General features: G+C 39.2%; 1 protein-coding gene across 1 annotated transcript in view; it reads left to right on the top strand.

Annotated features, from left to right (window-relative positions):
* LOC115221495 (2,4-dienoyl-CoA reductase, mitochondrial) overlaps positions 1-20073 on the top strand; it is a 46392-nt gene extending 26319 nt beyond the window's left edge. Inside the window, exons 8-9 of the mRNA XM_029791691.2 lie at positions 17457-17603; positions 19798-20073. Coding sequence (XP_029647551.1) covers positions 17457-17603; positions 19798-19920 — 270 coding nt within the window. The 3' untranslated portion in view covers positions 19921-20073. The remainder of the gene's footprint in view (positions 1-17456; positions 17604-19797) is intronic.
* The last annotated feature ends 3225 nt before the right edge of the window (positions 20074-23298 follow it).

Consider the following 23298-nt stretch of genomic DNA (forward strand, 5'->3'; position numbering starts at 1 on the left):
TAAAAAATAACAAAAATACAGATTATTTTGGGACAATTGTTTCGCTATTAATGAATTAAATGTAATTTTACTTACAAAAAAATCCACTTGTAGCTCGTCAGCCAAAACTATCTGGATGAAATCACTCAATCACACGCCAGATTTTACCATAACGATAAATACGCGTGTGGTTCAATGATTACATCCGACGTTATAGTTCAAATGCCCCAACTAACAGCGCGCCAACTTTCACGGAAAACAAATACAGCATTTAGAAATAAATGCAGCATAATTATAATAATTAATAAGGGTGAGAGAATTAGATACTAATTTAATAGTATATCTATTCAACACCAAGTGGCCTAGTGCTCCGAGAAACCTGGATTATTATAATATTTTATAATATATTATAATATTTTTACAAAATAAATATAAGAGAGCGGTCACTATATGGCTCACTCTAGCACCAGTTAATCCAAAAGGTTTCGACCACAAAAATACATGTTTCCCATGAAAGTCAGTACGATTGCTAGCTCACACGGACAGGGCAAATAAAAAAAACAAAAATACAGATTATTTTGGGACAATTGTTTCGCTATTAATGAATTAAATGTAATTTTACTTACAAAAAAATCCACTTGTAGCTCGTCAGCCAAAACTATCTGGATGAAATCCACTCAATCACATGCCAGATTTTACCATAACGATAAATACGCGGTGGTTCAATTGATTACATCCGACGTTATAGTTCAAATGCCCCAACTAACAGCGCGCCAAACTTTCACGGAAAACAAATACAGCATTTAGAAATAAATGCAGCATAATTATAATTAATTAATAAGGGTGAGAGAATTAGATACTAATTTAAAATAGTATATCTATTCAACACCAAGTGGCCTAGTGCTCCGAGAAACCTGGATTATTATAATATTTTATAATATATTATAATATTTTTACAAAATAAATATAAGAGAGCGGTCACTATATGGCTCACTCTAGCACCAGTTAATCCAAAAGTTTTCGACCACAAAAATACATGTTTCCCATGAAAGTCAGTACGATTGCTAGCTCACACGGACAGGGCAAATAAAAAATAACAAAAATACAGATTATTTTGGGACAATTGTTTCGCTATTAATGAATTAAATGTAATTTTACTTACAAAAAAATCCACTTGTAGCTCGTCAGCCAAAACTATCTGGATGAAATCCACTCAATCACACGCCAGATTTTACCATAACAATAAATACGCGTGTGGTTCAATTGATTACATCCGACGTTATAGTTCAAATGCCCCAACTAACAGCGCGCCAAACTTTCACGGAAAACAAATACAGCATTTAGAAATAAATGCAGCATAATTATAATTAATTAATAAGGGTGAGAGAATTAGATACTAATTTAATAGTATATCTATTCAACACCAAGTGGCCTAGTGCTCCGAGAAACCTGGATTATTATAATATTTTATAATATATTATAATATTTTTACAAAATAAATATAAGAGAGCGGTCACTATATGGCTCACTCTAGCACCAGTTAATCCAAAAGGTTTCGACCACAAAAATACATGTTTCCCATGAAAGTCAGTACGATTGCTAGCTCACACGGACAGGGCAAATAAAAAATAACAAAAATACAGATTATTTTGGGACAATTGTTTCGCTATTAATGAATTAAATGTAATTTTACTTACAAAAAAATCCACTTGTAGCTCGTCAGCCAAAACTATCTGGATGAAATCCACTCAATCACACGCCAGATTTTACCATAACGATAAATACGCGTGTGGTTCAATTGATTACATCCGACGTTATAGTTCAAATGCCCCAACTAACAGCGCGCCAAACTTTCACGGAAAACAAATACAGCATTTAGAAATAAATGCAGCATAATTATAATTAATTAATAAGGGTGAGAGAATTAGATACTAATTAATAGTATATCTATTCAACACCAAGTGGCCTAGTGCTCCGAGAAACCTGGATTATTATAATATTTTATAATATATTATAATTTTTTACAAAATAAATATAAGAGAGCGGTCACTATATGGCTCACTCTAGCACCAGTTAATCCAAAAGGTTTCGACACAAAAATACATGTTTCCCATGAAAGTCAGTACGATTGCTAGCTCACACGGACAGGGCAAATATAAAAATAACAAAAATACAGATTATTTTGGGACAATTGTTTCGCTATTAATGAATTAAATGTAATTTTACTTACAAAAAAATCCATTGTAGCTCGTCAGCCAAAACTATCTGGATGAAATCCACTCAATCACACGCCAGATTTTACCATAACGATAAATACGCGTGTGGTTCAATTGATTACATCCGACGTTATAGTTCAAATGCCCCAACTAACAAATATTATAATAATTGTAAAAATATTATAATATATTATAAAATATTATAATAATCCAGGTTTCTCGGAGCACTAGGCCACTTGGTGTTGAATAGATATACTATTAAATTAGTATCTAATTCTCTCACCCTTATTAATTATATGTATATGGTATCCGACTCCCTACGAAAATACGAAATACGAAATATGAATCCAAGCTAAGCAATCTATATTTAATTTCAACCCGTGTACCTACTTAACTATCTGCAACTGATCTGATCTTTTAGTTAGCCCTGTTTTATCTCTATTAGTATTATTGTTATGACTTGTGAAATTTAGCCTCACGCCTTGTGTCTTTTTATATGTACATATAATTCTAATTCTATAGTTCATCTTAATTATATATCGTTGTCTCATGTCTGTGTTTAAATATATATTTAATCTTAAAGCTTGCCCCTAATTTTATTTTATTTTATTTTATCGATCAGTCTCACGCCTCGTAGATATAGAATAAATGTATTTATAATTTATAGCTCCTTATCGTCCACGCTTCTCCCATAGGTTAGGCAAAATTTAGGTATTTATTTATAGCTACTAATAACTATTTCTCTCCCAAGGAAGGAAGAAATGGCTGCCGCCGATTCTTGGTGGGCCACGACCCCCCCCCGTTCCTCTTCAATTGTCTTATATCTCTTTCGATCGCCATTCGCCCCCCCCCTTTCTCCGCCACCCTATATGCATATAAACCAGCGACTGATTTCAACGGCCTCACTTGAATTCAGACTGGTATCCGACTCCCTACGAAAATACGAAATACGAAATATGAATCCAAGCTAAGCAATCTATATTTAATTTCAACCCGTGTACCTACTTAACTATCTGCAACTGATCTGATCTTTTAGTTAGCCCTGTTTTATCTCTATTAGTATTATTGTTATGACTTGTGAAATTTAGCCTCACGCCTTGTGTCTTTTTATATGTACATATAATTCTAATTCTATAGTTCATCTTAATTATATATCGTTGTCTCATGTCTTGTGTTAAATATATATTTAATCTTAAAGCTTGCCCCTAATTTTATTTTATTTTATCGATCAGTCTCACGCCTCGTAGATATAGAATAAATGTATTTATAATTTATAGCTCCTTATCGTCCACGCTTCTCCCATAGGTTAGGCAAAATTTAGGTATTTATTTATAGCTACTAATAACTATTTCTCTCCCAAGGAAGGAAGAAATGGCTGCCGGCCGATTCTTGGTGGGCCACGACCCCCCCCCGTTCCTCTTCAATTGTCTTATATCTCTTTCGATCGCCATTCGCCCCCCCCCTTTCTCCGCCACCCTATATGCATATAAACCAGCGACTGATTTCAACGGCCTCACTTGAATTCAGACTGGTATCCGACTCCCTACGAAAATACGAAATACGAAATATGAATCCAAGCTAAGCAATCTATATTTAATTTCAACCCGTGTACCTACTTAACTATCTGCAACTGATCTGATCTTTTAGTTAGCCCTGTTTTATCTCTATTAGTATTATTGTTATGACTTGTGAAATTTAGCCTCACGCCTTGTGTTTTTATATGTACATATAATTCTAATTCTATAGTTCATCTTAATTATATATCGTTGTCTCATGTCTTGTGTTAAATATATATTTAATCTTAAAGCTTGCCCCTAATTTTATTTTATTTTATTTTATCGATCAGTCTCACGCCTCGTAGATATAGAATAAATGTATTTATAATTTATAGCTCCTTATCGTCCACGCTTCTCCCATAGGTTAGGCAAAATTTAGGTATTTATTTATAGCTACTAATAACTATTTCTCTCCCAAGGAAGGAAGAAATGGCTGCCGGCCGATTCTTGGTGGGCCACGACCCCCCCCCCGTTCCTCTTCAATTGTCTTATATCTCTTTCGATCGCCATTCGCCCCCCCCTTTCTCCGCCACCCTATATGCATATAAACCAGCGACTGATTTCAACGGCCTCACTTGAATTCAGACTGGTATCCGACTCCCTACGAAAATACGAAATACGAAATATGAATCCAAGCTAAGCAATCTATATTTAATTTCAACCCGTGTACCTACTTAACTATCTGCAACTGATCTGATCTTTTAGTTAGCCCTGTTTTATCTCTATTAGTATTATTGTTATGACTTGTGAAATTTAGCCTCACGCCTTGTGTCTTTTTATATGTACATATAATTCTAATTCTATAGTTCATCTTAATTATATATCGTTGTCTCATGTCTTGTGTTAAATATATATTAATCTTAAAGCTTGCCCCTAATTTTATTTATTATTTATCGATCAGTCTCACGCCTCGTAGATATAGAATAAATGTATTTATAATTTATAGCTCCTTATCGTCCACGCTTCTCCCATAGGTTAGGCAAAATTTAGGTATTTATTTATAGCTACTAATAACTATTTCTCTCCCAAGGAAGGAAGAAATGGCTGCCGGCCGATTCTTGGTGGGCCACGACCCCCCCCCCCCCCGTTCCTCTTCAATTGTCTTATATCTCTTTCGATCGCCATTCGCCCCCCCCTTTCTCCGCCACCCTATATGCATATAAACCAGCGACTGATTTCAACGGCCTCACTTGAATTCAGACTGGTATCCGACTCCCTACGAAAATACGAAATACGAAATATGAATCCAAGCTAAGCAATCTATATTTAATTTCAACCCGTGTACCTACTTAACTATCTGCAACTGATCTGATCTTTTAGTTAGCCCTGTTTTATCTCTATTAGTATTATTGTTATGACTTGTGAAATTTAGCCTCACGCCTTGTGTCTTTTTATATGTACATAATTCTAATTCTATAGTTCATCTTAATTTATATCGTTGTCTCATGTCTTGTGTTAAATATATATTTAATCTTAAAGCTTGCCCCTAATTTTATTTTATTTTATTTTATCGATCAGTCTCACGCCTCGTAGATATAGAATAAATGTATTTATAATTTATAGCTCCTTATCGTCCACGCTTCTCCCATAGGTTAGGCAAAATTTAGGTATTTATTTATAGCTACTAATAACTATTTCTCTCCCAAGGAAGGAAGAAATGGCTGCCGGCCGATTCTTGGTGGGCCACGACCCCCCCCGTTCCTCTTCAATTGTCTATCTCTTTCGATCGCCATTCGCCCCCCCCTTTCTCCGCCACCCTATATGCATATAAACCAGCGACTGATTTCAACGGCCTCACTTGAATTCAGACTGGTATCCGACTCCCTACGAAAATACGAAATACGAAATATGAATCCAAGCTAAGCAATCTATATTTAATTTCAACCCGTGTACCTACTTAACTATCTGCAACTGATCTGATCTTTTAGTTAGCCCTGTTTTATCTCTATTAGTATTATTGTTATGACTTGTGAAATTTAGCCTCACGCCTTGTGTCTTTTTATATGTACATATAATTCTAATTCTATAGTTCATCTTAATTATATATCGTTGTCTCATGTCTTGTGTTAAATATATATTTAATCTTAAAGCTTGCCCCTAATATTTATTTTATTTTATCGATCAGTCTCACGCCTCGTAGATATAGAATAAATGTATTTATAATTTATAGCTCCTTATCGTCCACGCTTCTCCCATAGGTTAGGCAAAATTTAGGTATTTATTTAGCTACTAATAACTATTTCTCTCCCAAGGAAGGAAGAAATGGCTGCCGGCCGATTCTTGGTGGGCCACGACCCCCCCCGTTCCTCTTCAATTGTCTTATATCTCTTTCGATCGCCATTCGCCCCCCCCTTTCTCCGCCACCCTATATGCATATAAACCAGCGACTGATTTCAACGGCCTCACTTGAATTCAGACTGGTATCCGACTCCCTACGAAAATACGAAATACGAAATATGAATCCAAGCTAAGCAATCTATATTTAATTTCAACCCGTGTACCTACTTAACTATCTGCAACTGATCTGATCTTTTAGTTAGCCCTGTTTTATCTCTATTAGTATTATTGTTATGACTTGTGAAATTTAGCCTCACGCCTGTGTCTTTTTATATGTACATATAATTCTAATTCTATAGTTCATCTTAATTATATATCGTTGTCTCATGTCTTGTGTTAAATATATATTTAATCTTAAAGCTTGCCCCTAATTTTATTTTATTTTATTTTATCGATCAGTCTCACGCCTCGTAGATATAGAATAAATGTATTTATAATTTATAGCTCCTTATCGTCCACGCTTCTCCCATAGGTTAGGCAAAATTTAGGTATTTATTTATAGCTACTAATAACTATTTCTCTCCCAAGGAAGGAAGAATGGCTGCCGGCCGATTTGGTGGGCGCACGACCCCCCCCCCCCCCGTTCCTCTTCAATTGTCTTATATCTCTTTCGATCGCCATTCGCCCCCCCCTTTCTCCGCCACCCTATATGCATATAAACCAGCGACTGATTTCAACGGCCTCACTTGAATTCAGACTGGTGTACTCCCTACGAAAATACGAAATACGAAATATGAATCCAAGCTAAGCAATCTATATTTAATTTCAACCCGTGTACCTACTTAACTATCTGCAACTGATCTGATCTTTTAGTTAGCCCTGTTTTATCTCTATTAGTATTATTGTTATGACTTGTGAAATTTAGCCTCACGCCTTGTGTCTTTTTATATGTACATATAATTCTAATTCTATAGTTCATCTTAATTATATATCGTTGTCTCATGTCTTGTGTTAAATATATATTTAATCTTAAAGCTTGCCCCTAATTTTATTTTATTTTATCGATCAGTCTCACGCCTCGTAGATATAGAATAAATGTATTTATAATTTATAGCTCCTTATCGTCCACGCTTCTCCCATAGGTTAGGCAAAATTTAGGTATTTTTATAGCTACTAATAACTATTTCTCTCCCAAGGAAGGAAGAAATGGCTGCCGGCCGATTCTTGGTGGGCCACGACCCCCCCCCGTTCCTCTTCAATTGTCTTATATCTCTTTCGATCGCCATTCGCCCCCCCCCTTTCTCGCCACCCTATATGCATATAAACCAGCGACTGATTTCAACGGCCTCACTTGAATTCAGACTGGTATCCGACTCCCTACGAAAATACGAAATACGAAATATGAATCCAAGCTAAGCAATCTATATTTAATTTCAACCCGTGTACCTACTTAACTATCTGCAACTGATCTGATCTTTTAGTTAGCCCTGTTTTATCTCTATTAGTATTATTGTTATGACTTGTGAAATTTAGCCTCACGCCTTGTGTCTTTTTATATGTACATATAATTCTAATTCTATAGTTCATCTTAATTATATCGTTGTCTCATGTCTTGTGTTAAATATATATTTAATCTTAAAGCTTGCCCCTAATTTTATTTTATTTTATCGATCAGTCTCACGCCTCGTAGATATAGAATAAATGTATTTATTTTATAGCTCCTTATCGTCCACGCTTCTCCCATAGGTTAGGCAAAATTTAGGTATTTATTTATAGCTACTAATAACTATTTCTCTCCCAAGGAAGAAGAAATGGCTGCCGGCCGATTCTTGGTGGGCCACGACCCCCCCCCCCCTCTTCAATTGTCTTATATCTCTTTCGATCGCCATTCGCCCCCCCCCTTTCTCCGCCACCCTATATGCATATAAACCAGCGACTGATTTCAACGGCCTCACTTGAATTCAGACTGGTATCCGACTCCCTACGAAAATACGAAATACGAAATATGAATCCAAGCTAAGCAATCTATATTTAATTTCAACCCGTGTACCTACTTAACTATCTGCAACTGATCTGATCTTTTAGTTAGCCCTGTTTTATCTCTATTAGTATTATTGTTATGACTTGTGAAATTTAGCCTCACGCCTTGTGTCTTTTTATATGTACATATAATTCTAATTCTATAGTTCATCTTAATTATATATCGTTGTCTCATGTCTTGTGTTAAATATATATTTAATCTTAAAGCTTGCCCCTAATTTTATTTTATTTTATCGATCAGTCTCACGCCTCGTAGATATAGAATAAATGTATTTATAATTTATAGCTCCTTATCGTCCACGCTTCTCCCATAGGTTAGGCAAAATTTAGGTATTTATTATAGCTACTAATAACTATTTCTCTCCCAAGGAAGGAAGAAATGGCTGCCGGCCGATTCTTGGTGGGCCACGACCCCCCCCCGTTCCTCTTCAATTGTCTTATATCTCTTTCGATCGCCATTCGCCCCCCCTTTCTCCGCCACCCTATATGCATATAAACCAGCGACTGATTTCAACGGCCTCACTTGAATTCAGACTGGTATCCGACTCCCTACGAAAATACGAAATACGAAATATGAATCCAAGCTAAGCAATCTATATTTAATTTCAACCCGTGTACCTACTTAACTATCTGCAACTGATCTGATCTTTTAGTTAGCCCTGTTTTATCTCTATTAGTATTATTGTTATGACTTGTGAAATTTAGCCTCACGCCTTGTGTCTTTTTATATGTACATATAATTCTAATTCTATAGTTCATCTTAATTATATATCGTTGTCTCATGTCTTGTGTTAAATATATATTTAATCTTAAAGCTTGCCCCTAATTTTATTTTATTTTATTTTATCGATCAGTCTCACGCCTCGTAGATATAGAATAAATGTATTTATAATTTATAGCTCCTTATCGTCCACGCTTCTCCCATAGGTTAGGCAAAATTTAGGTATTTATTTATAGCTACTAATAACTATTTCTCTCCCAAGGAAGGAAGAAATGGCTGCCGGCCGATTCTTGGTGGGCCACGACCCCCCCCGTTCCTCTTCAATTGTCTTATCTCTTTCGATCGCCATTCGCCCCCCCCTTTCTCCGCCACCCTATATGCATATAAACCAGCGACTGATTTCAACGGCCTCACTTGAATTCAGACTGGTATCCGACTCCCTACGAAAATACGAAATATGAATCCAAGCTAAGCAATCTATTTAATTTCAACCCGTGTACCTACTTAACTATCTGCAACTGATCTGATCTTTTAGTTAGCCCTGTTTTATCTCTATTAGTATTATTGTTATGACTTGTGAAATTTAGCCTCACGCCTTGTGTCTTTTTATATGTACATATAATTCTAATTCTATAGTTCATCTTAATTATATATCGTTGTCTCATGTCTTGTGTTAAATATATATTTAATCTTAAAGCTTGCCCCTAATTTTATTTTATTTTATTTTATCGATCAGTCTCACGCCTCGTAGATATAGAATAAATGTATTTATAATTTATAGCTCCTTATCGTCCACGCTTCTCCCATAGGTAGGCAAAATTTAGGTATTTATTTATAGCTACTAATAACTATTTCTCTCCCAAGGAAGGAAGAAATGGCTGCCGGCCGATTCTTGGTGGGCCACGACCCCCCCCGTTCCTCTTCAATTGTCTTATATCTCTTTCGATCGCCATTCGCCCCCCCCCCCTTCTCTGCCACCCTATATGCATATAAACCAGCGACTGATTTCAACGGCCTCACTTGAATTCAGACTGGTATCCGACTCCCTACGAAAATACGAAATACGAAATATGAATCCAAGCTAAGCAATCTATATTTAATTTCAACCCGTGTACCTACTTAACTATCTGCAACTGATCTGATCTTTTAGTTAGCCCTGTTTTATCTCTATTAGTATTATTGTTATGACTTGTGAAATTTAGCCTCACGCCTTGTGTCTTTTTTATGTACATATAATTCTAATTCTATAGTTCATCTTAATTATATATCGTTGTCTCATGTCTTGTGTTAAATATATATTTAATCTTAAAGCTTGCCCCTAATTTTATTTTATTTTATCGATCAGTCTCACGCCTCGTAGATATAGAATAAATGTATTTATAATTTATAGCTCCTTATCGTCCACGCTTCTCCCATAGGTTAGGCAAAATTTAGGTATTTATTTATAGCTACTAGCCCGGTTTTCGCGGTGCACCCGCCCTCCCACCCCCACCACCGGTACAGGAAGTCCTAAATTTTTCTCATCCTTGTCTCCCTTATACACTCAAAGTCTTACGCCACCCCCACCTCCTTCCATAAAAGTGTTCAGTGCAAGATATGTTTAGTGTTGTATACGAGGTTTGAACTTAAGTTCCATTGTTTGTCTATGAATACTGCCAAACGCGAGTTTTCTTTTCAGGTACATGACGCTATTAGGACCAATACCACTTCCACCCCCACCCACAGCCTCAGGGTTGGCACCCTCAACGTCGGCACACTGAAAGGCAGATCTGGCGAGATAGTTGAATTGCTTGAACGGAGGGGTTGATATATGCTGCATTCAAGAAGTGAGGTGGAGAGGAGGTTCTGCTAGGTTCCTCACAGGCAAAGGACAGAGGTACAAGATTTTCTGGGCTGGGAATACTGACGGAGTCGGGGGTGTGGGCATGCTTATCGCCGAAAAATGGGTAGATAAGGTAATCGAGGTAGTCAGAGTAAGTGACAGAATAATTAAGATTAGATTAGTGCTCCACCATAGTTTAGCAACTATTATATCGGCCTATGCCCCTCAGCCAGGGCTACCTGATGGACAGAAAGACTGTTTCTATGACACCCTACTGCAGACCACATCATTGACGAACGACAGGGACCTTCTCTTTGTGGCTGGTGACTTCAATGGGCATGTTGGACGACGTGCTGGGGGCTTCCATGGCGTGCATGGAGGCTACGGTTATGGTTCCCGCAACGAGGAGGGAACCAGGCTGCTGGAGTTCTGCGATGCGAATAGTCTTATGATTTGCAACACTAACTTCAGGAAACCGACAAGCCACCTGGTCACCTACCGATCGGGCCGGCATACTAGCCAAATCGACTACATCCTTGCCAGAAAAAGGGAAAGATGGCTGCTTATAAATGCCAAAACCTTCCCAAGTGAAGAATGCACCCCACAACATAGACTGGTAGTTAGTGACTTTAGGATCAGGACTAAGAGGGCGACTAGAAGACGACCAACATGGAGAAGAAGGGTCTGGAAGCTTAAAGACCCTGCGAATGGACAGAGATTTAGAGATATGTTATTTGAAGCTTTAGACGAAATGGAAGGGAGTATAGCTACGCATGGGGTAGAAGACAACTGGACGCTTCTGAGGGACAACCTGCTGAAAGCCGCTGACCAGATCTGTGGCTGGTGCAAAGTCCCCTTAAGACCCAAAATAACGTGGTGGTGGAACAATATTGTTGACAGGGCTATTAGACAAAAGAAACAGGCTTGGAAGGCCTGGAAGAACGGTGGTAGCAGGGAAGTGTATCAGTCTGCCAGAAGGGAAGCCAGGAGACAGGTCTATCTAGCCAGAGGGGAAGCAGAGAAGGAAAAATTTGCCAATGTCCTGCGTCGTGAGGATGAAAGACTTGAGGTATTTCGTGTTGCAAGACAGTGTGTGAGAGAGAATCGTGACGTGGTAGGAGAGAAATGTGTTCGCAAGGAGGACGGTTCACTTGCACTTAATGAGGGTGCAAAGAGAGAGACTTGGAGACGCCACTATGATAGGTTGCTGAATGAAGAAAATGAATGGGATAAAGAGAGTCTGCCGAATGTCGACCCAACAGAGGGACCAGCAATCCGAGTAACAGTTCCTTAGTAGAGTGGCAATTAGAAGCATGAAAACAGGGAAAGCCCCAGGCCCATCAGGAATTACTGCAGAGATGCTCAAAATATCTGGTGGTGTCGGCTATAGCTTAGTCACCCGTATAGTTAACCAGGTGATACACGAGGGGGTCATACCCAATGACTGGTGTAGCAGCATAATAGTCAACTGCTACAAAGGTAAAGGCGACGCCCTAGAGACAAATAACTACAGGGGCATCAAGCTGCTGGATCAGGTAATGAAGGTTACGGAGAGGGTTGTAGCCGAACTAATTAGAGAGAGAGTTACCTTAGATGATATGCAGTTTGGGTTCGTGCCAGGGAAAAGTACTACTGATGCTATATTCCTGGTAAGACAGCTGCAGGAGAAATACCTAGCCAAAGATAAGCCCTTGTACCTGGCTTTTGTTGACTTGGAGAAAGCCTTTGACAGGGTCCCCCGGTCCCTTATCTGGTGGTCAATGAGGAAACTAGGGATAGAAGAATGGTTGGTGAGAGCTGTGCAAGCCATGTACAGAGACGCTGCTAGTAAGGTGAGGGTGGGCAACGAGTACAGTGAAGAATTCCGGGTAGAGGTTGGGGTCCACCAAGGTTCAGTCCTCAGTCCCCTCCTATTTATCATAGTCCTCCAGGCAATAACGGAGGAATTCAAGACAGGTTGCCCCTGGGAGCTCCTCTATGCTGATGACCTTGCTCTAATTGCTGAGTCACTATCAGAACTGGAGGAGAAGTTCCAGGTGTGGAAACAAGGATTAGAATCGAAGGGCCTTAGAATCAACCTAGCCAAAACCAAAGTTCTAATAAGTAGGAAGGTAGATCAATCACAAACGCCTTCAGGTAGATGGCCCTGCTCGATCTGTAAAAAAGGTGTAGGTAGAAACTCTATAAGATGCACCAAGTGTAAGCTATGGACACATAAGAGGTGCAGCAATGTCAAAGGAAGGCTAACTAGGAAAATAGTTTTTGTCTGTGGCAAATGCTCAGGAGCAATAAACACTGGAATATGCAGAGACCAACTTCTGCCACGTTCCAGGGAGACAAACTAGAAGTAGTTGATAGCTTCCGCTACCTAGGAGACCAAGTCAGTAGCGGGGGTGGGTGTGCTGAAAGTGTAACTGCTAGAGTAAGAATAGCCTGGGCAAAGTTTAGAGAGCTCTTACCCCTGCTGGTGACAAAAGGCCTCTCGCTCAGAGTAAAAGGCAGACTGTATGATGCATGTGTACGTACAGCCATGCTACATGGTAGTGAAACATGGGCCGTGACTGCTGAGGATATGCGTAAGCTCGCAAGAAATGAAGCCAGTATGCTCCGATGGATGTGTAATGTCAGTGTTCATAATCGTCAGAGTGTAAGTTCCTGAGAGAAAAGCTGAACCTAAGAAGCGTCAGTTGTGGCGTGCAAGAGAGACGGCTGCGCTGGTATGGTCATGTGACAAGAAAGGCTGAAGATAGTTGTGTGCAAAAGTGCTACACCCTAGCAGTGGAGGGAACCTGTGGAAGAGGTAGACCCAGGAAAACCTGGGACGAGGTGGTGAAGCACGACCTTCGAACTTTAGGTCTCACTAAGGAAATGTCTAGAGACCGAGACCTATGGAAGTATGCTGTGCATGAGAAGACCCGGCAAGACTAGTCAGGCCATAACCCGTGGCCCCGACCTGGGACGTAGTCAGTCCTGTGCATACCTTCCTTCTTGTGACACTTATGAAGACCTGTTGAGGCAAGTGAAAATCAAATCAAATCAAAACAAATCAAAATAGATGAACATCAGTGGAATTGTATTCTTTGTGGTACCAGTGCCGGTGGCACACAAGAAAACCACCCAAACGTGGCCGTAACCAGTACCGCATCGACTGGCCTCGCCTCCGTGCTGTGGGCACAACAAACACCATCCGATCGTGGCCGTTCGCCAGCCTCATTGGCACCTGTGCCGGTGGCACATAAAGACACCATCCGAAGACCCGGCGACGTAGTCAGTCCACCTGTGCATACCTTCCCTCTTATGACACTTGTGAAGACCTGTTGAGGCAAGTGTGTGACACTTGTGAAGACCTGTTGAGGCAAGTGAAAATCAAACCAAATCAAAATAGATGAATATCAATGGAATTTGTATCTTTGTGGTTCCAGTACCGGTGGCACACAAGAAAACCATCCGAAGTGGCCGTAGCTGGTACCGCATCGACTGGCCTCCGTGCTGTGGGCACAACAAACACCATCTGATCGTGGCCGTTCGCCAGCCTCACCTGGCACCTGTGTCGGTGGCACATAAAAACACCATCCAAAGACCCGGCGACGTAGTCAGTCCACCTGTGCATACCTTCCCTCTTATGACACTTGTGAAGACCTGTTGAGGCAGAGGCAAGTGTGTGACACTTTGTGAAGACCTGTTGAGGCAGAGGCAAGTGTGTGACACTTGTGGAGACGACTGTTGAGGCAAGTGTGTGACACGCGTGACACTTGTGAAGACCTGTTGAGGCAAGTGAAAATCAAACCAAATCAAAATAGATGAACATCAATGGAATTTGTATCTTTGTGGTTCCAGTACCGGTGGCACACAAGAAAACCATCCGATCGTGGCCGTTCGCCAGCCACATCTGGCACCTGTGTCGGTGGCACATAAAGACATCCGAAGACCCGGCGACGTAGACAGTCCACCTGTGCATACCTTCCTCCTTGTGACACTTGTGAAGACCTGTTGAGGCAAGTGACACTTGTGAAGACCTGTTGAGGCAAGTGAAAATCAAATCAAATCAAAACAAATCAAAATAGATGAGCATAAATGGAATTTGTATCTTTGTGGTACCAGTGCCGGTGGCACACAAGAAAATCATCCGAACGTGGCCGTAGCCAGTACCGCATAGACTGGCCTCCGTGCTTTGGGGACGTAACAAACACCATCCGATCGTGGCCGTCCGCCAGCCTCATCTGGCACCTGTGTCGGTGGCACATAAAAACACCATCCGAGCGTGGCCGTCTGCCAGCCTCATCTGGCACCTGTGTCGGTGGCACATAAAAACACCATCCGAGCGTGGCCGTCTGCCAGCCTCGTCTGGCACCTGTGTCGGTGGTGGCACATAAAAACACCATCCGAGCGTGGCCGTTCGCCAGCCTCGTCTGGCACCTGTGTCGGTGGCACATAAAATCACCCACTACACTCTCGGAGTGGTTGGCGTTAGGAAGGGCATCCAGCTGTAGAAACACTGCCAGATCTGACTGGCCTGGTGCAGCCTTCGGGCTCCCCAGACCCCAGTTGAACCGTCCAACCCATGCTAGCATGGAAAACGGACGCTAAATGATGATGATGATGATGATGATTGATGATATGTATATATATATATATGTATATATATAGTTATATATATATATATGTATATATATTGTATATATATGTATATATATATATATTGTATTATATAATATATATAGTGATATATATGTTGTAATATATGTATATATATGTGTATATATAGTATAATATGTGATATATATGTAATATATATGTATATAATATATATATGTATATATGTGTATATATGTATAATATGTGTAATATATGTATATATATATATATGTATATATATGTGTATAATATGTATAGAATATGTATATATATGTATATATATGTATATATAGTAATATATGTATGTATATATATATGTATATATATGTATATATATGTATATATATGTATATATATGTATATATATGTATATATTGTATATATATAATGTATATATATGTATATATATATAATGTATATATATGTATAATATATTGTATATATATGTAGTATATATATGTAATATATGTTTATATGTGTATATATATATGTATGTGTATATATATTGTATATATATGTATATATATATATGTATATATATGTATGTATGTGTATATAATGTATGTGATATATATATGATAATATATGTATATATGTATGTATATATGTATGTATATATGTATGTATATATGTGTATATATAATATATGTATATATATATATATATGTATATATATATATGTATATAAAATTGAGGAGAGGAGAAAAATTTTCTCTTGTCTCTTTAGACTTCCTTTGTCATGAGTCTGACTCCTTCTGTCGTGGGTTCAATTGTCAGTTCATCTGTTTTTCACATAAATCAGGGGTTCCCAAAGTGGGGCGATAATGGGGTAGTGATTCATGTAAAAACAACAAAATAATGACTTCGTTAGGTTAAGTTTTATTTGTGAAATACAGTTGCTCTGAATTTGTTTCAGAAAGGGGTCTATGTTTGTGATGGATTTTTGGGCTGGGTTTGGGGTCTCTAGGGATGTGGCCTGGGTGTTAAGGGGGCAGCAGCCTGAAAAGTTTGGGAACCACTGATATAAAGTGTTCTAAGTGTCAGAGCCGGTCCCAGGAATTTTTCGAAGAGAAGGCACAAGGTCAGAAGGAAATACAATTCCAAGAGAAAAGGAGGGTGTAATAACATTATTTAGAAGGGTGCTCTTCTTTTCTTGAGTGGGGGCGCATGAACAAAATGGAAAATGAGAACATCTGGCAGCTGACTTGGTAGACACCCATAAAATTATTACACTCTATACAAACAATAACTCTGAGCACCTTTTCAAACTCCACCTGTCTAACACCACGTGGGACATATTTACAAAGTCAGAAAAACAGCACAGCTCCATCCAGAACTTTAGGAAACATTTTTCACGCTGAGAGTGCTGAAAGCATGGAACAAACTGCCGGCATCAGTTGTTAGTTGTTGGAGCACTGCATCCTTCAAAACTTCCATGCTTCCTGAGATTCGCCAACACTACACTTGATTTCCTCCCCTCCATACACACACAAGCATGTATCTGACTCATACACTGTTCATTTCCAAGACATTTGTACATTACTGCATGTACTTTATATGCACTTTCTGACAAGTTGTGGTGCACCTGAGCACTGTATACAATAATTTCATTATTATTATTATTATTATTATTATTATTATTCTTATGAAATCACTAGAACATAATGGGGTAATGATTCATGTAAAAACAACAAAATAATGGCTTCATTAGGTTAAGTTTTCTTTGTGAAATACATTTGCTTTGAATCTGCTTCAGAAAGAGGTCTATGTTTGTGATGGTTAGTTGGGATGGGGGCTCTAGGGATGTGGCCTGGGTGTCAAGGGGGCAGCAGCTTGAAAAGTTTGGGAACCACTGATATAAAGTGTTCTAAGTGTCAGAGCCGGTCCCAGGAATTTTTCAAAGGGAAGGCACAAGGTCAGAAGGAAATACAATTCCAAGAGAAAAGGGTGTAATAACACTATTTAGAAGGGCGCACTTCTTTTCTTGAGTGGGGGCGCATGAACAAAATGGAAAATGAGAACATAAAAAAAAACAAAAACATGGAAAACAAACTTTTTTACAAACAAGGAAAGAAACAAATAGAGAAACGAGACAGGCAACATAAAAAAAAACAATCCCTTCATCAGTTGTCCCTTGTTTTATCTACTCCGCATTTCGAACATTGGGACATGTATACACCTATGTATAATCTTTTGCGTTTCTCATTCAGGGAGCCTTCAGCCGCCTTGACCCTACCGGTTCTTTCAAAAAGGCTGTCAAGAAACGGATTCCTGTCGGACGTTTGGGTAAACCAGAAGAATTAGCCAATTTGGCACTTTACCTGGTCAGTGATTATTCCAACTGGGTCACTGGCGCTGTAAGTTTCTCTTTGAAATTCTTCATTTTTTCTATTTTTGCATAATTTATGTTGCTTTCTTTCTGAATTCTAGACTGGTGTTGTTTTCTTTTTCTTCTCAGACTCTAGTCTGATTTGGTAGAGTTTCTATGGCTGGAGGCCTCTCCTAGGACCAAACGTATATATCATGATCATCATCATCGTTTAGTGTCCGGTTTCCATGCTAGCATGGGTTGGACGATTCGACCAGGGTCTGGGAAGCCAGAAGGCTGCACCAGGCTCCAGTCTGATCTGGCAGTGTTCCTACAGCTGGATGCCCTTCTTAATGCCAACCACTCCTTGAGTGTAATGGGTGCTTTTTACGTGCCACCGGCATGGAAGCCAGACTCACAAACATATGCACGCGCACACACACACCACACACACACACACACACCACACATATATATATATATATATATATATATATATATATATATATATATATATATACACACTCATATATACAACGGGCTTCTTTCAGTTTCTGTCTACCAAATCCACTCACAAGGCTTTGGTCGGCCCGAGTCTATAGTAGAAGACCCTTCCCATGGTGCCATGAAGTGGGACTGAATCCAGAACCATGTAGTTGGTAAGCAAGCTACTTCCCACACAGCCACTCCTATGCCTATGTTAACTATGTTGAATAAGTTTGAAATGTCCTTTATATTTGAAGATCATGAATTCATCTGAAAATGTTTTCTTTTACAATGATGAAATGTCCTTATTAATTAAAGGAGTCGTTAGAAACAGTCGTAATCAATTGTGTGTGTATTTATATGTATAATATATATATATATTATATATATATATAGTATATATAATATACACACTCATATATACACGGGCTTCTTTCAGTTTCTGTCTACCAAATCCACTCACAAGGCTTTGGTCGGCCCGAGTCTATAGTAGAAGACCCTTCCCATGGTGCCATGAAGTGGGACTGAATCCAGAACCATGTAGTTGGTAAGCAAGCTACTTCCCACACACCACTCCTATGCCTATTTAACTATGTTGAATAAGTTTGAAATGTCCTTTATATTTGAAGATCATGAATTCATCTGAAAATGTTTTCTTTTACAATGATGAAATGTCCTTATTAATTAAAGGAGTCGTTAGAAACAGTCGTAATCAATTGTGTGTGTATTTATATGTATATATATATATATATATATATATATAATGGGAAGGTTTACGAAAATAAACAAAAGACGAAGGCAGGTGGAGTACAAACAAACAAATGTATTAGTATGGTGTTTGAATAGAAATAGAACAAGTCTTTTACGTCTCGAGCCTATGCTCTTCGACAGAAAGATACACAGAAAAAAACAAGGAGAGAAACAAACAAGGAGATATATACACACACACACACATACATACACATATATGGCTATTGCTCCGTCTTCACTGATGGTTGCTGTCTGTTTCTTGGTGCTTCGCCATTGTCATTAGTTTTTCTGACTTTCCGTCCACGACCTATCAGATGACTGTTAGGTCTTGTTGCAGATCTGCATGGTTTCGACCATAAATGACAGACAAAACTTGCAACTTATGGTGCTCTTCCAACTGCTCGGGTCTGCACACATCGCAACTCTTCCATTGCCATAGGTCTTCCAGAAGGCAGAACGACAAATGGGGTCACCATAAAAAGGGATGTCTGTGTGTCACTGGATTATATTACTTTTTTACTCTTTTACTTGTTTCAGTCATTTGACTGCGGCCATGCTGGAGCACCGCCTTTAATCGAGCAACTCGACCCTGGGACTTATTCTTTTTGTAAGCCCAGTACTTATTCTATCGGTCTCTTTTGCCAAACCGCTAAGTAACGGGGACATAAACACACCAGCATCGGTTGTCAAGCAATGCTAGGGGGACAACCACAGATACGCAAACACACACACGCATATATATATATACATACATATATACAACAGGCTTCTTTCAGTTTCCGTCTACCAAATCCACTCACAAGGCGTTGGTCGGCCCGAGGCTATAGTAGAAGACACTTGCCCAAGGTGCCATGCAGTGGGACTGAACCCGGAACCAGGTGGTTGGTAAACAAGCTACTTACCACACAGCCACTCCTGCGCCTACTATCTCTAATATTCTCTCTCTCTCTCTCTCTCTCTCTCTCTCATTTGTTCTCTAACTTCTCTCTCTCTCTCTCTTTCTTCAGGTTTTCCGTTTTGATGGCGGTGAGTATCCAAGTATGGCTGGGGAGTTCAACAACCTCCTCGACATTACTCCAGAACAGTGGGATATGATGGAGAACATGATCCGTAAAGTGAAGGGTTCCTAAACAGAACATAACTCCTCTTGTGTCCTTGCTGAAAACATACTTCCATTGCCAATTCCACACATAAACTCTAAAACTTACCACCATGTCAGTTTTCCTGAAGAACAAAATATATTTTAGTCTATTTTTATGTATATAACAAAAAAATTGATGTGATTTCTGACTTTGGCCACAAAATGACAAATATATTATACTTCTTTTTCTTCTTATTATTATTATTGTTATTATTATTATTATTATTATTATTATTATTATTATTATTATTAAGGCAGTGTGCTGGCAGAATTGTTAGCAATGCCGGATGAAATGCTTAGCAGAGTTCCAAGTCCGCCGAGGTCCACTTTGCCTTTCATCCTTTCAGGGTCAATTAAATAAGAACCAGTTACACACTGGGGTCGATGGAATCGACTAGCACCCCTGCCCCCAATTTCAGGCCTTGTGCCTTTAGTAGAAAAGATTTTTATTATTATTATTATTATTATAGGCAGTGAGCTGGCAGAATCATTAGCACGCTGGACGAAATGCTTAGCGACCGAGGTCAACTTTGCTTTCCATTCTTTCAGGGACAATAAAATAAGTACCAGTTAAACATTAGGGTCAGTGTAATCAACTCATCCCCTTCCCCAAAATCACTGCCCTTGTGACAAAATTTGAAACCATTATTATTATTATTATTATTATTATTATTATTATCATTATTATCATCATTATTACAGGTGAGCTGGCAGAATCGGTAGCCCACCAGGTGAAATGCTTAGCAGTATTTTGCCTGCCGTTACGTTCTGAGTTCAAATTCCGCCGAGGTCGACTTTGCCTTTCATCCTTTTGGGGTCGATAAATTAAGTACCAGTTACGCACTGGGGTCGATATAATTGACTTAATCCGTTTGTCCTCTCTGTGTTTAGCCCCTTGTGGGTAGTAAAGAAATAGGTATTTTGCCTGTCTTTATATTCTGAGTTCAAATTCTACCAAGGTCAACCCCTTTCACCTCCCCTCTACCTTGTAGCTACACCCCATTCATCTCCACCACCATCCCCCCTCTCCTCTCTCTCTCTCTCTCTCTCTCTCTCTCTCTCTCTCTCTCTCTCTCTCTCTCTCTCCAATTCTGTCTCTTTCTCCTTCCTTTTCCCACAGGAGTAGCCAAGTATATCCTCTACAGTAAGGTCAACTTTGCCTTTCATCCTTTCAGATTCGATAAATTAAATACCGGTTGCATACTGGGATCAATCTAATCGACTGTCCCCCTCCCCCACAAATTTCAGACCTCATGCCTTTAGCTGAAAGGATTATTATTATTATTGTTATTATTATTATTATTATTGTTATCATCATCATCATCAAGGTGGTGAGTTGGCTGAATCGTTAGCACACTGGGCAAAATGCTTTGCGGCATTTCGTCCATCCTTACGTTCAGAGTTCAAATCCCGCCAAGGTCAACTTTGCCTTTCATCCTTTCAGGTTCACTGTAATTGACCGTATCCTCACCCACTGATATTGATGGCAGCATGCCTAGGTTAGAAATAGTTATTATTTTTTATTACTTGCATTGCAATTGGGTAGAAAGGAGAATTGGTAGAGCATCAGAAAAATATGTTGTGACTTTCCGCTACACCCCTGTACATTCTGAGTTCAAATTCCTCTCAGTCCAGTTTTGCCTTTTATTCTTCCAAGGTTCATAAATTATATCCCAGTTATGTACTGGGTCAATTAAAATTAACTGCTCCAGTGGTTTCTAACCATTTGTTTTTCCTCAGTTATCAAAGTGCACTTGAAAACAAATAAAAGTATTTTTCCACATTTTGCTCAAGGTGTCCAAAACAGTATATTTAATAAATGTATTTACCATATTTACTCATGTGTAAGTCGCACTCATGTGTAAGTCACACTCGTGTGTAAGTCACACTCATGTGTAAGTTGCACTTGTGTGTAAGTCATGCTCGTGTGTAAGTCACACTCACGTTTAAGGATATATACTAGATAGTAGTTTACCAAGCCTAAAAATGCTTCTAACAATTTGAGATTCGTTGGGGGAGGCATATTCCGTATTGCTGTTGCTCTGTTTTGTTTGTTTGTTTGTTGAGTGATGCTATCTTCGTCCCATTTGTAGTGAGAGAAGTCCGAAACATGGTCCTTTGCTATTCGTAAGACCCGCAGAAGAGAAAGCAGGTCAACTCCCGACACCGAGAGCATCGACGGATGGATGAATGCGCATCCAGGCTCAGCAGTTGCGTAGGAAGACGGGGACAAGAAACAGGAAGGAAGAGTGGGAGAAAGTTGGAGCGAAAGAGTACAACAGGGGTTGCCACCACCCCCTGCCAGAGCCTCATGGTGCTTTAGGTGTTTTCGCTCAATAAACACACACAACGCCTGGTCTGGGAATCGAAACCGCGATCTTCCGACCGCGAGTCCGATGCCCTAACCACTGGGCCATTGCCCCTCCACTTGCCGTTGCTCTTGATGGGTCTGGCCTTCATCCCTTTTTCATCAACTATATGGGAAAAAAGACCTTCTTTCTAGGTCAGATAGTGGAGTCCTTGCACACACACACACATCTGCATGTATATTTTGTAATATGCAGCACAATGTTTAAACAAAAAGAGGGAAACAAAAGTGCAACGTCATAATACAAAAATTTACTTGTTTCAATATTTTATGCAAATATTTAATTTAAAAGGTTTGATAATTGATTATTTATATAAATCAATTTTGTATAGAAATGAATTGTATTCAGAACAGAATAATGATAATTGGAGCAATTAATTGTTTTTTAAGACAAAGCTAGTGATTAATATAATTGTGAAGTGAAAATGTATTTGATATCTAGTTTCATATTCTCTACGTAAACCTGTGAAAACAATGGCTTTTTATCTGCATTTATCTGAAATAGTTACTCTTTTACTTTTCTACTTGTTTCAATCATTTGACTGTGGCCATGCTGGAGCACCGCCTTTAGTCGAGCAAATCGATCCCAGGACTTATTCTTTGTAAGCCTAGTACTTATTCTATCGGTCATAAACACACCAGCATCGGTTGTCAAGCAATGCTAGGGGGACAAACACATGTATGTGTGTGTATGTGTTTGTGTGTCTGTGTTTGTCTCCCTAGCATTGCTTGACAACCGATGCTGGTGTGTTTATGTCCCCGTCACTTAGCAGTTCGGCAAAAAGAGACCGATAGAATAAGTACTGGGCTTACAAAGAATAAGTCCCAGGGTCGATTTGGTCTCCTAAAGGCGGTGCTCCAGCATGGCCGCAGTCAAATGACTGAAACAAGTGGTTCGGAAGCAAGCTACTTACCACACAGCCACTCCTGCAGATACATTCATGTAAACATCGCCCATATACCAACATGTACTAGCATTTATACACACACTCACACACA

Source organism: Octopus sinensis, linkage group LG18 (assembly GCF_006345805.1).
Source record: "Octopus sinensis linkage group LG18, ASM634580v1, whole genome shotgun sequence".
Lineage (NCBI taxonomy): Eukaryota > Metazoa > Mollusca > Cephalopoda > Octopoda > Octopodidae > Octopus > Octopus sinensis.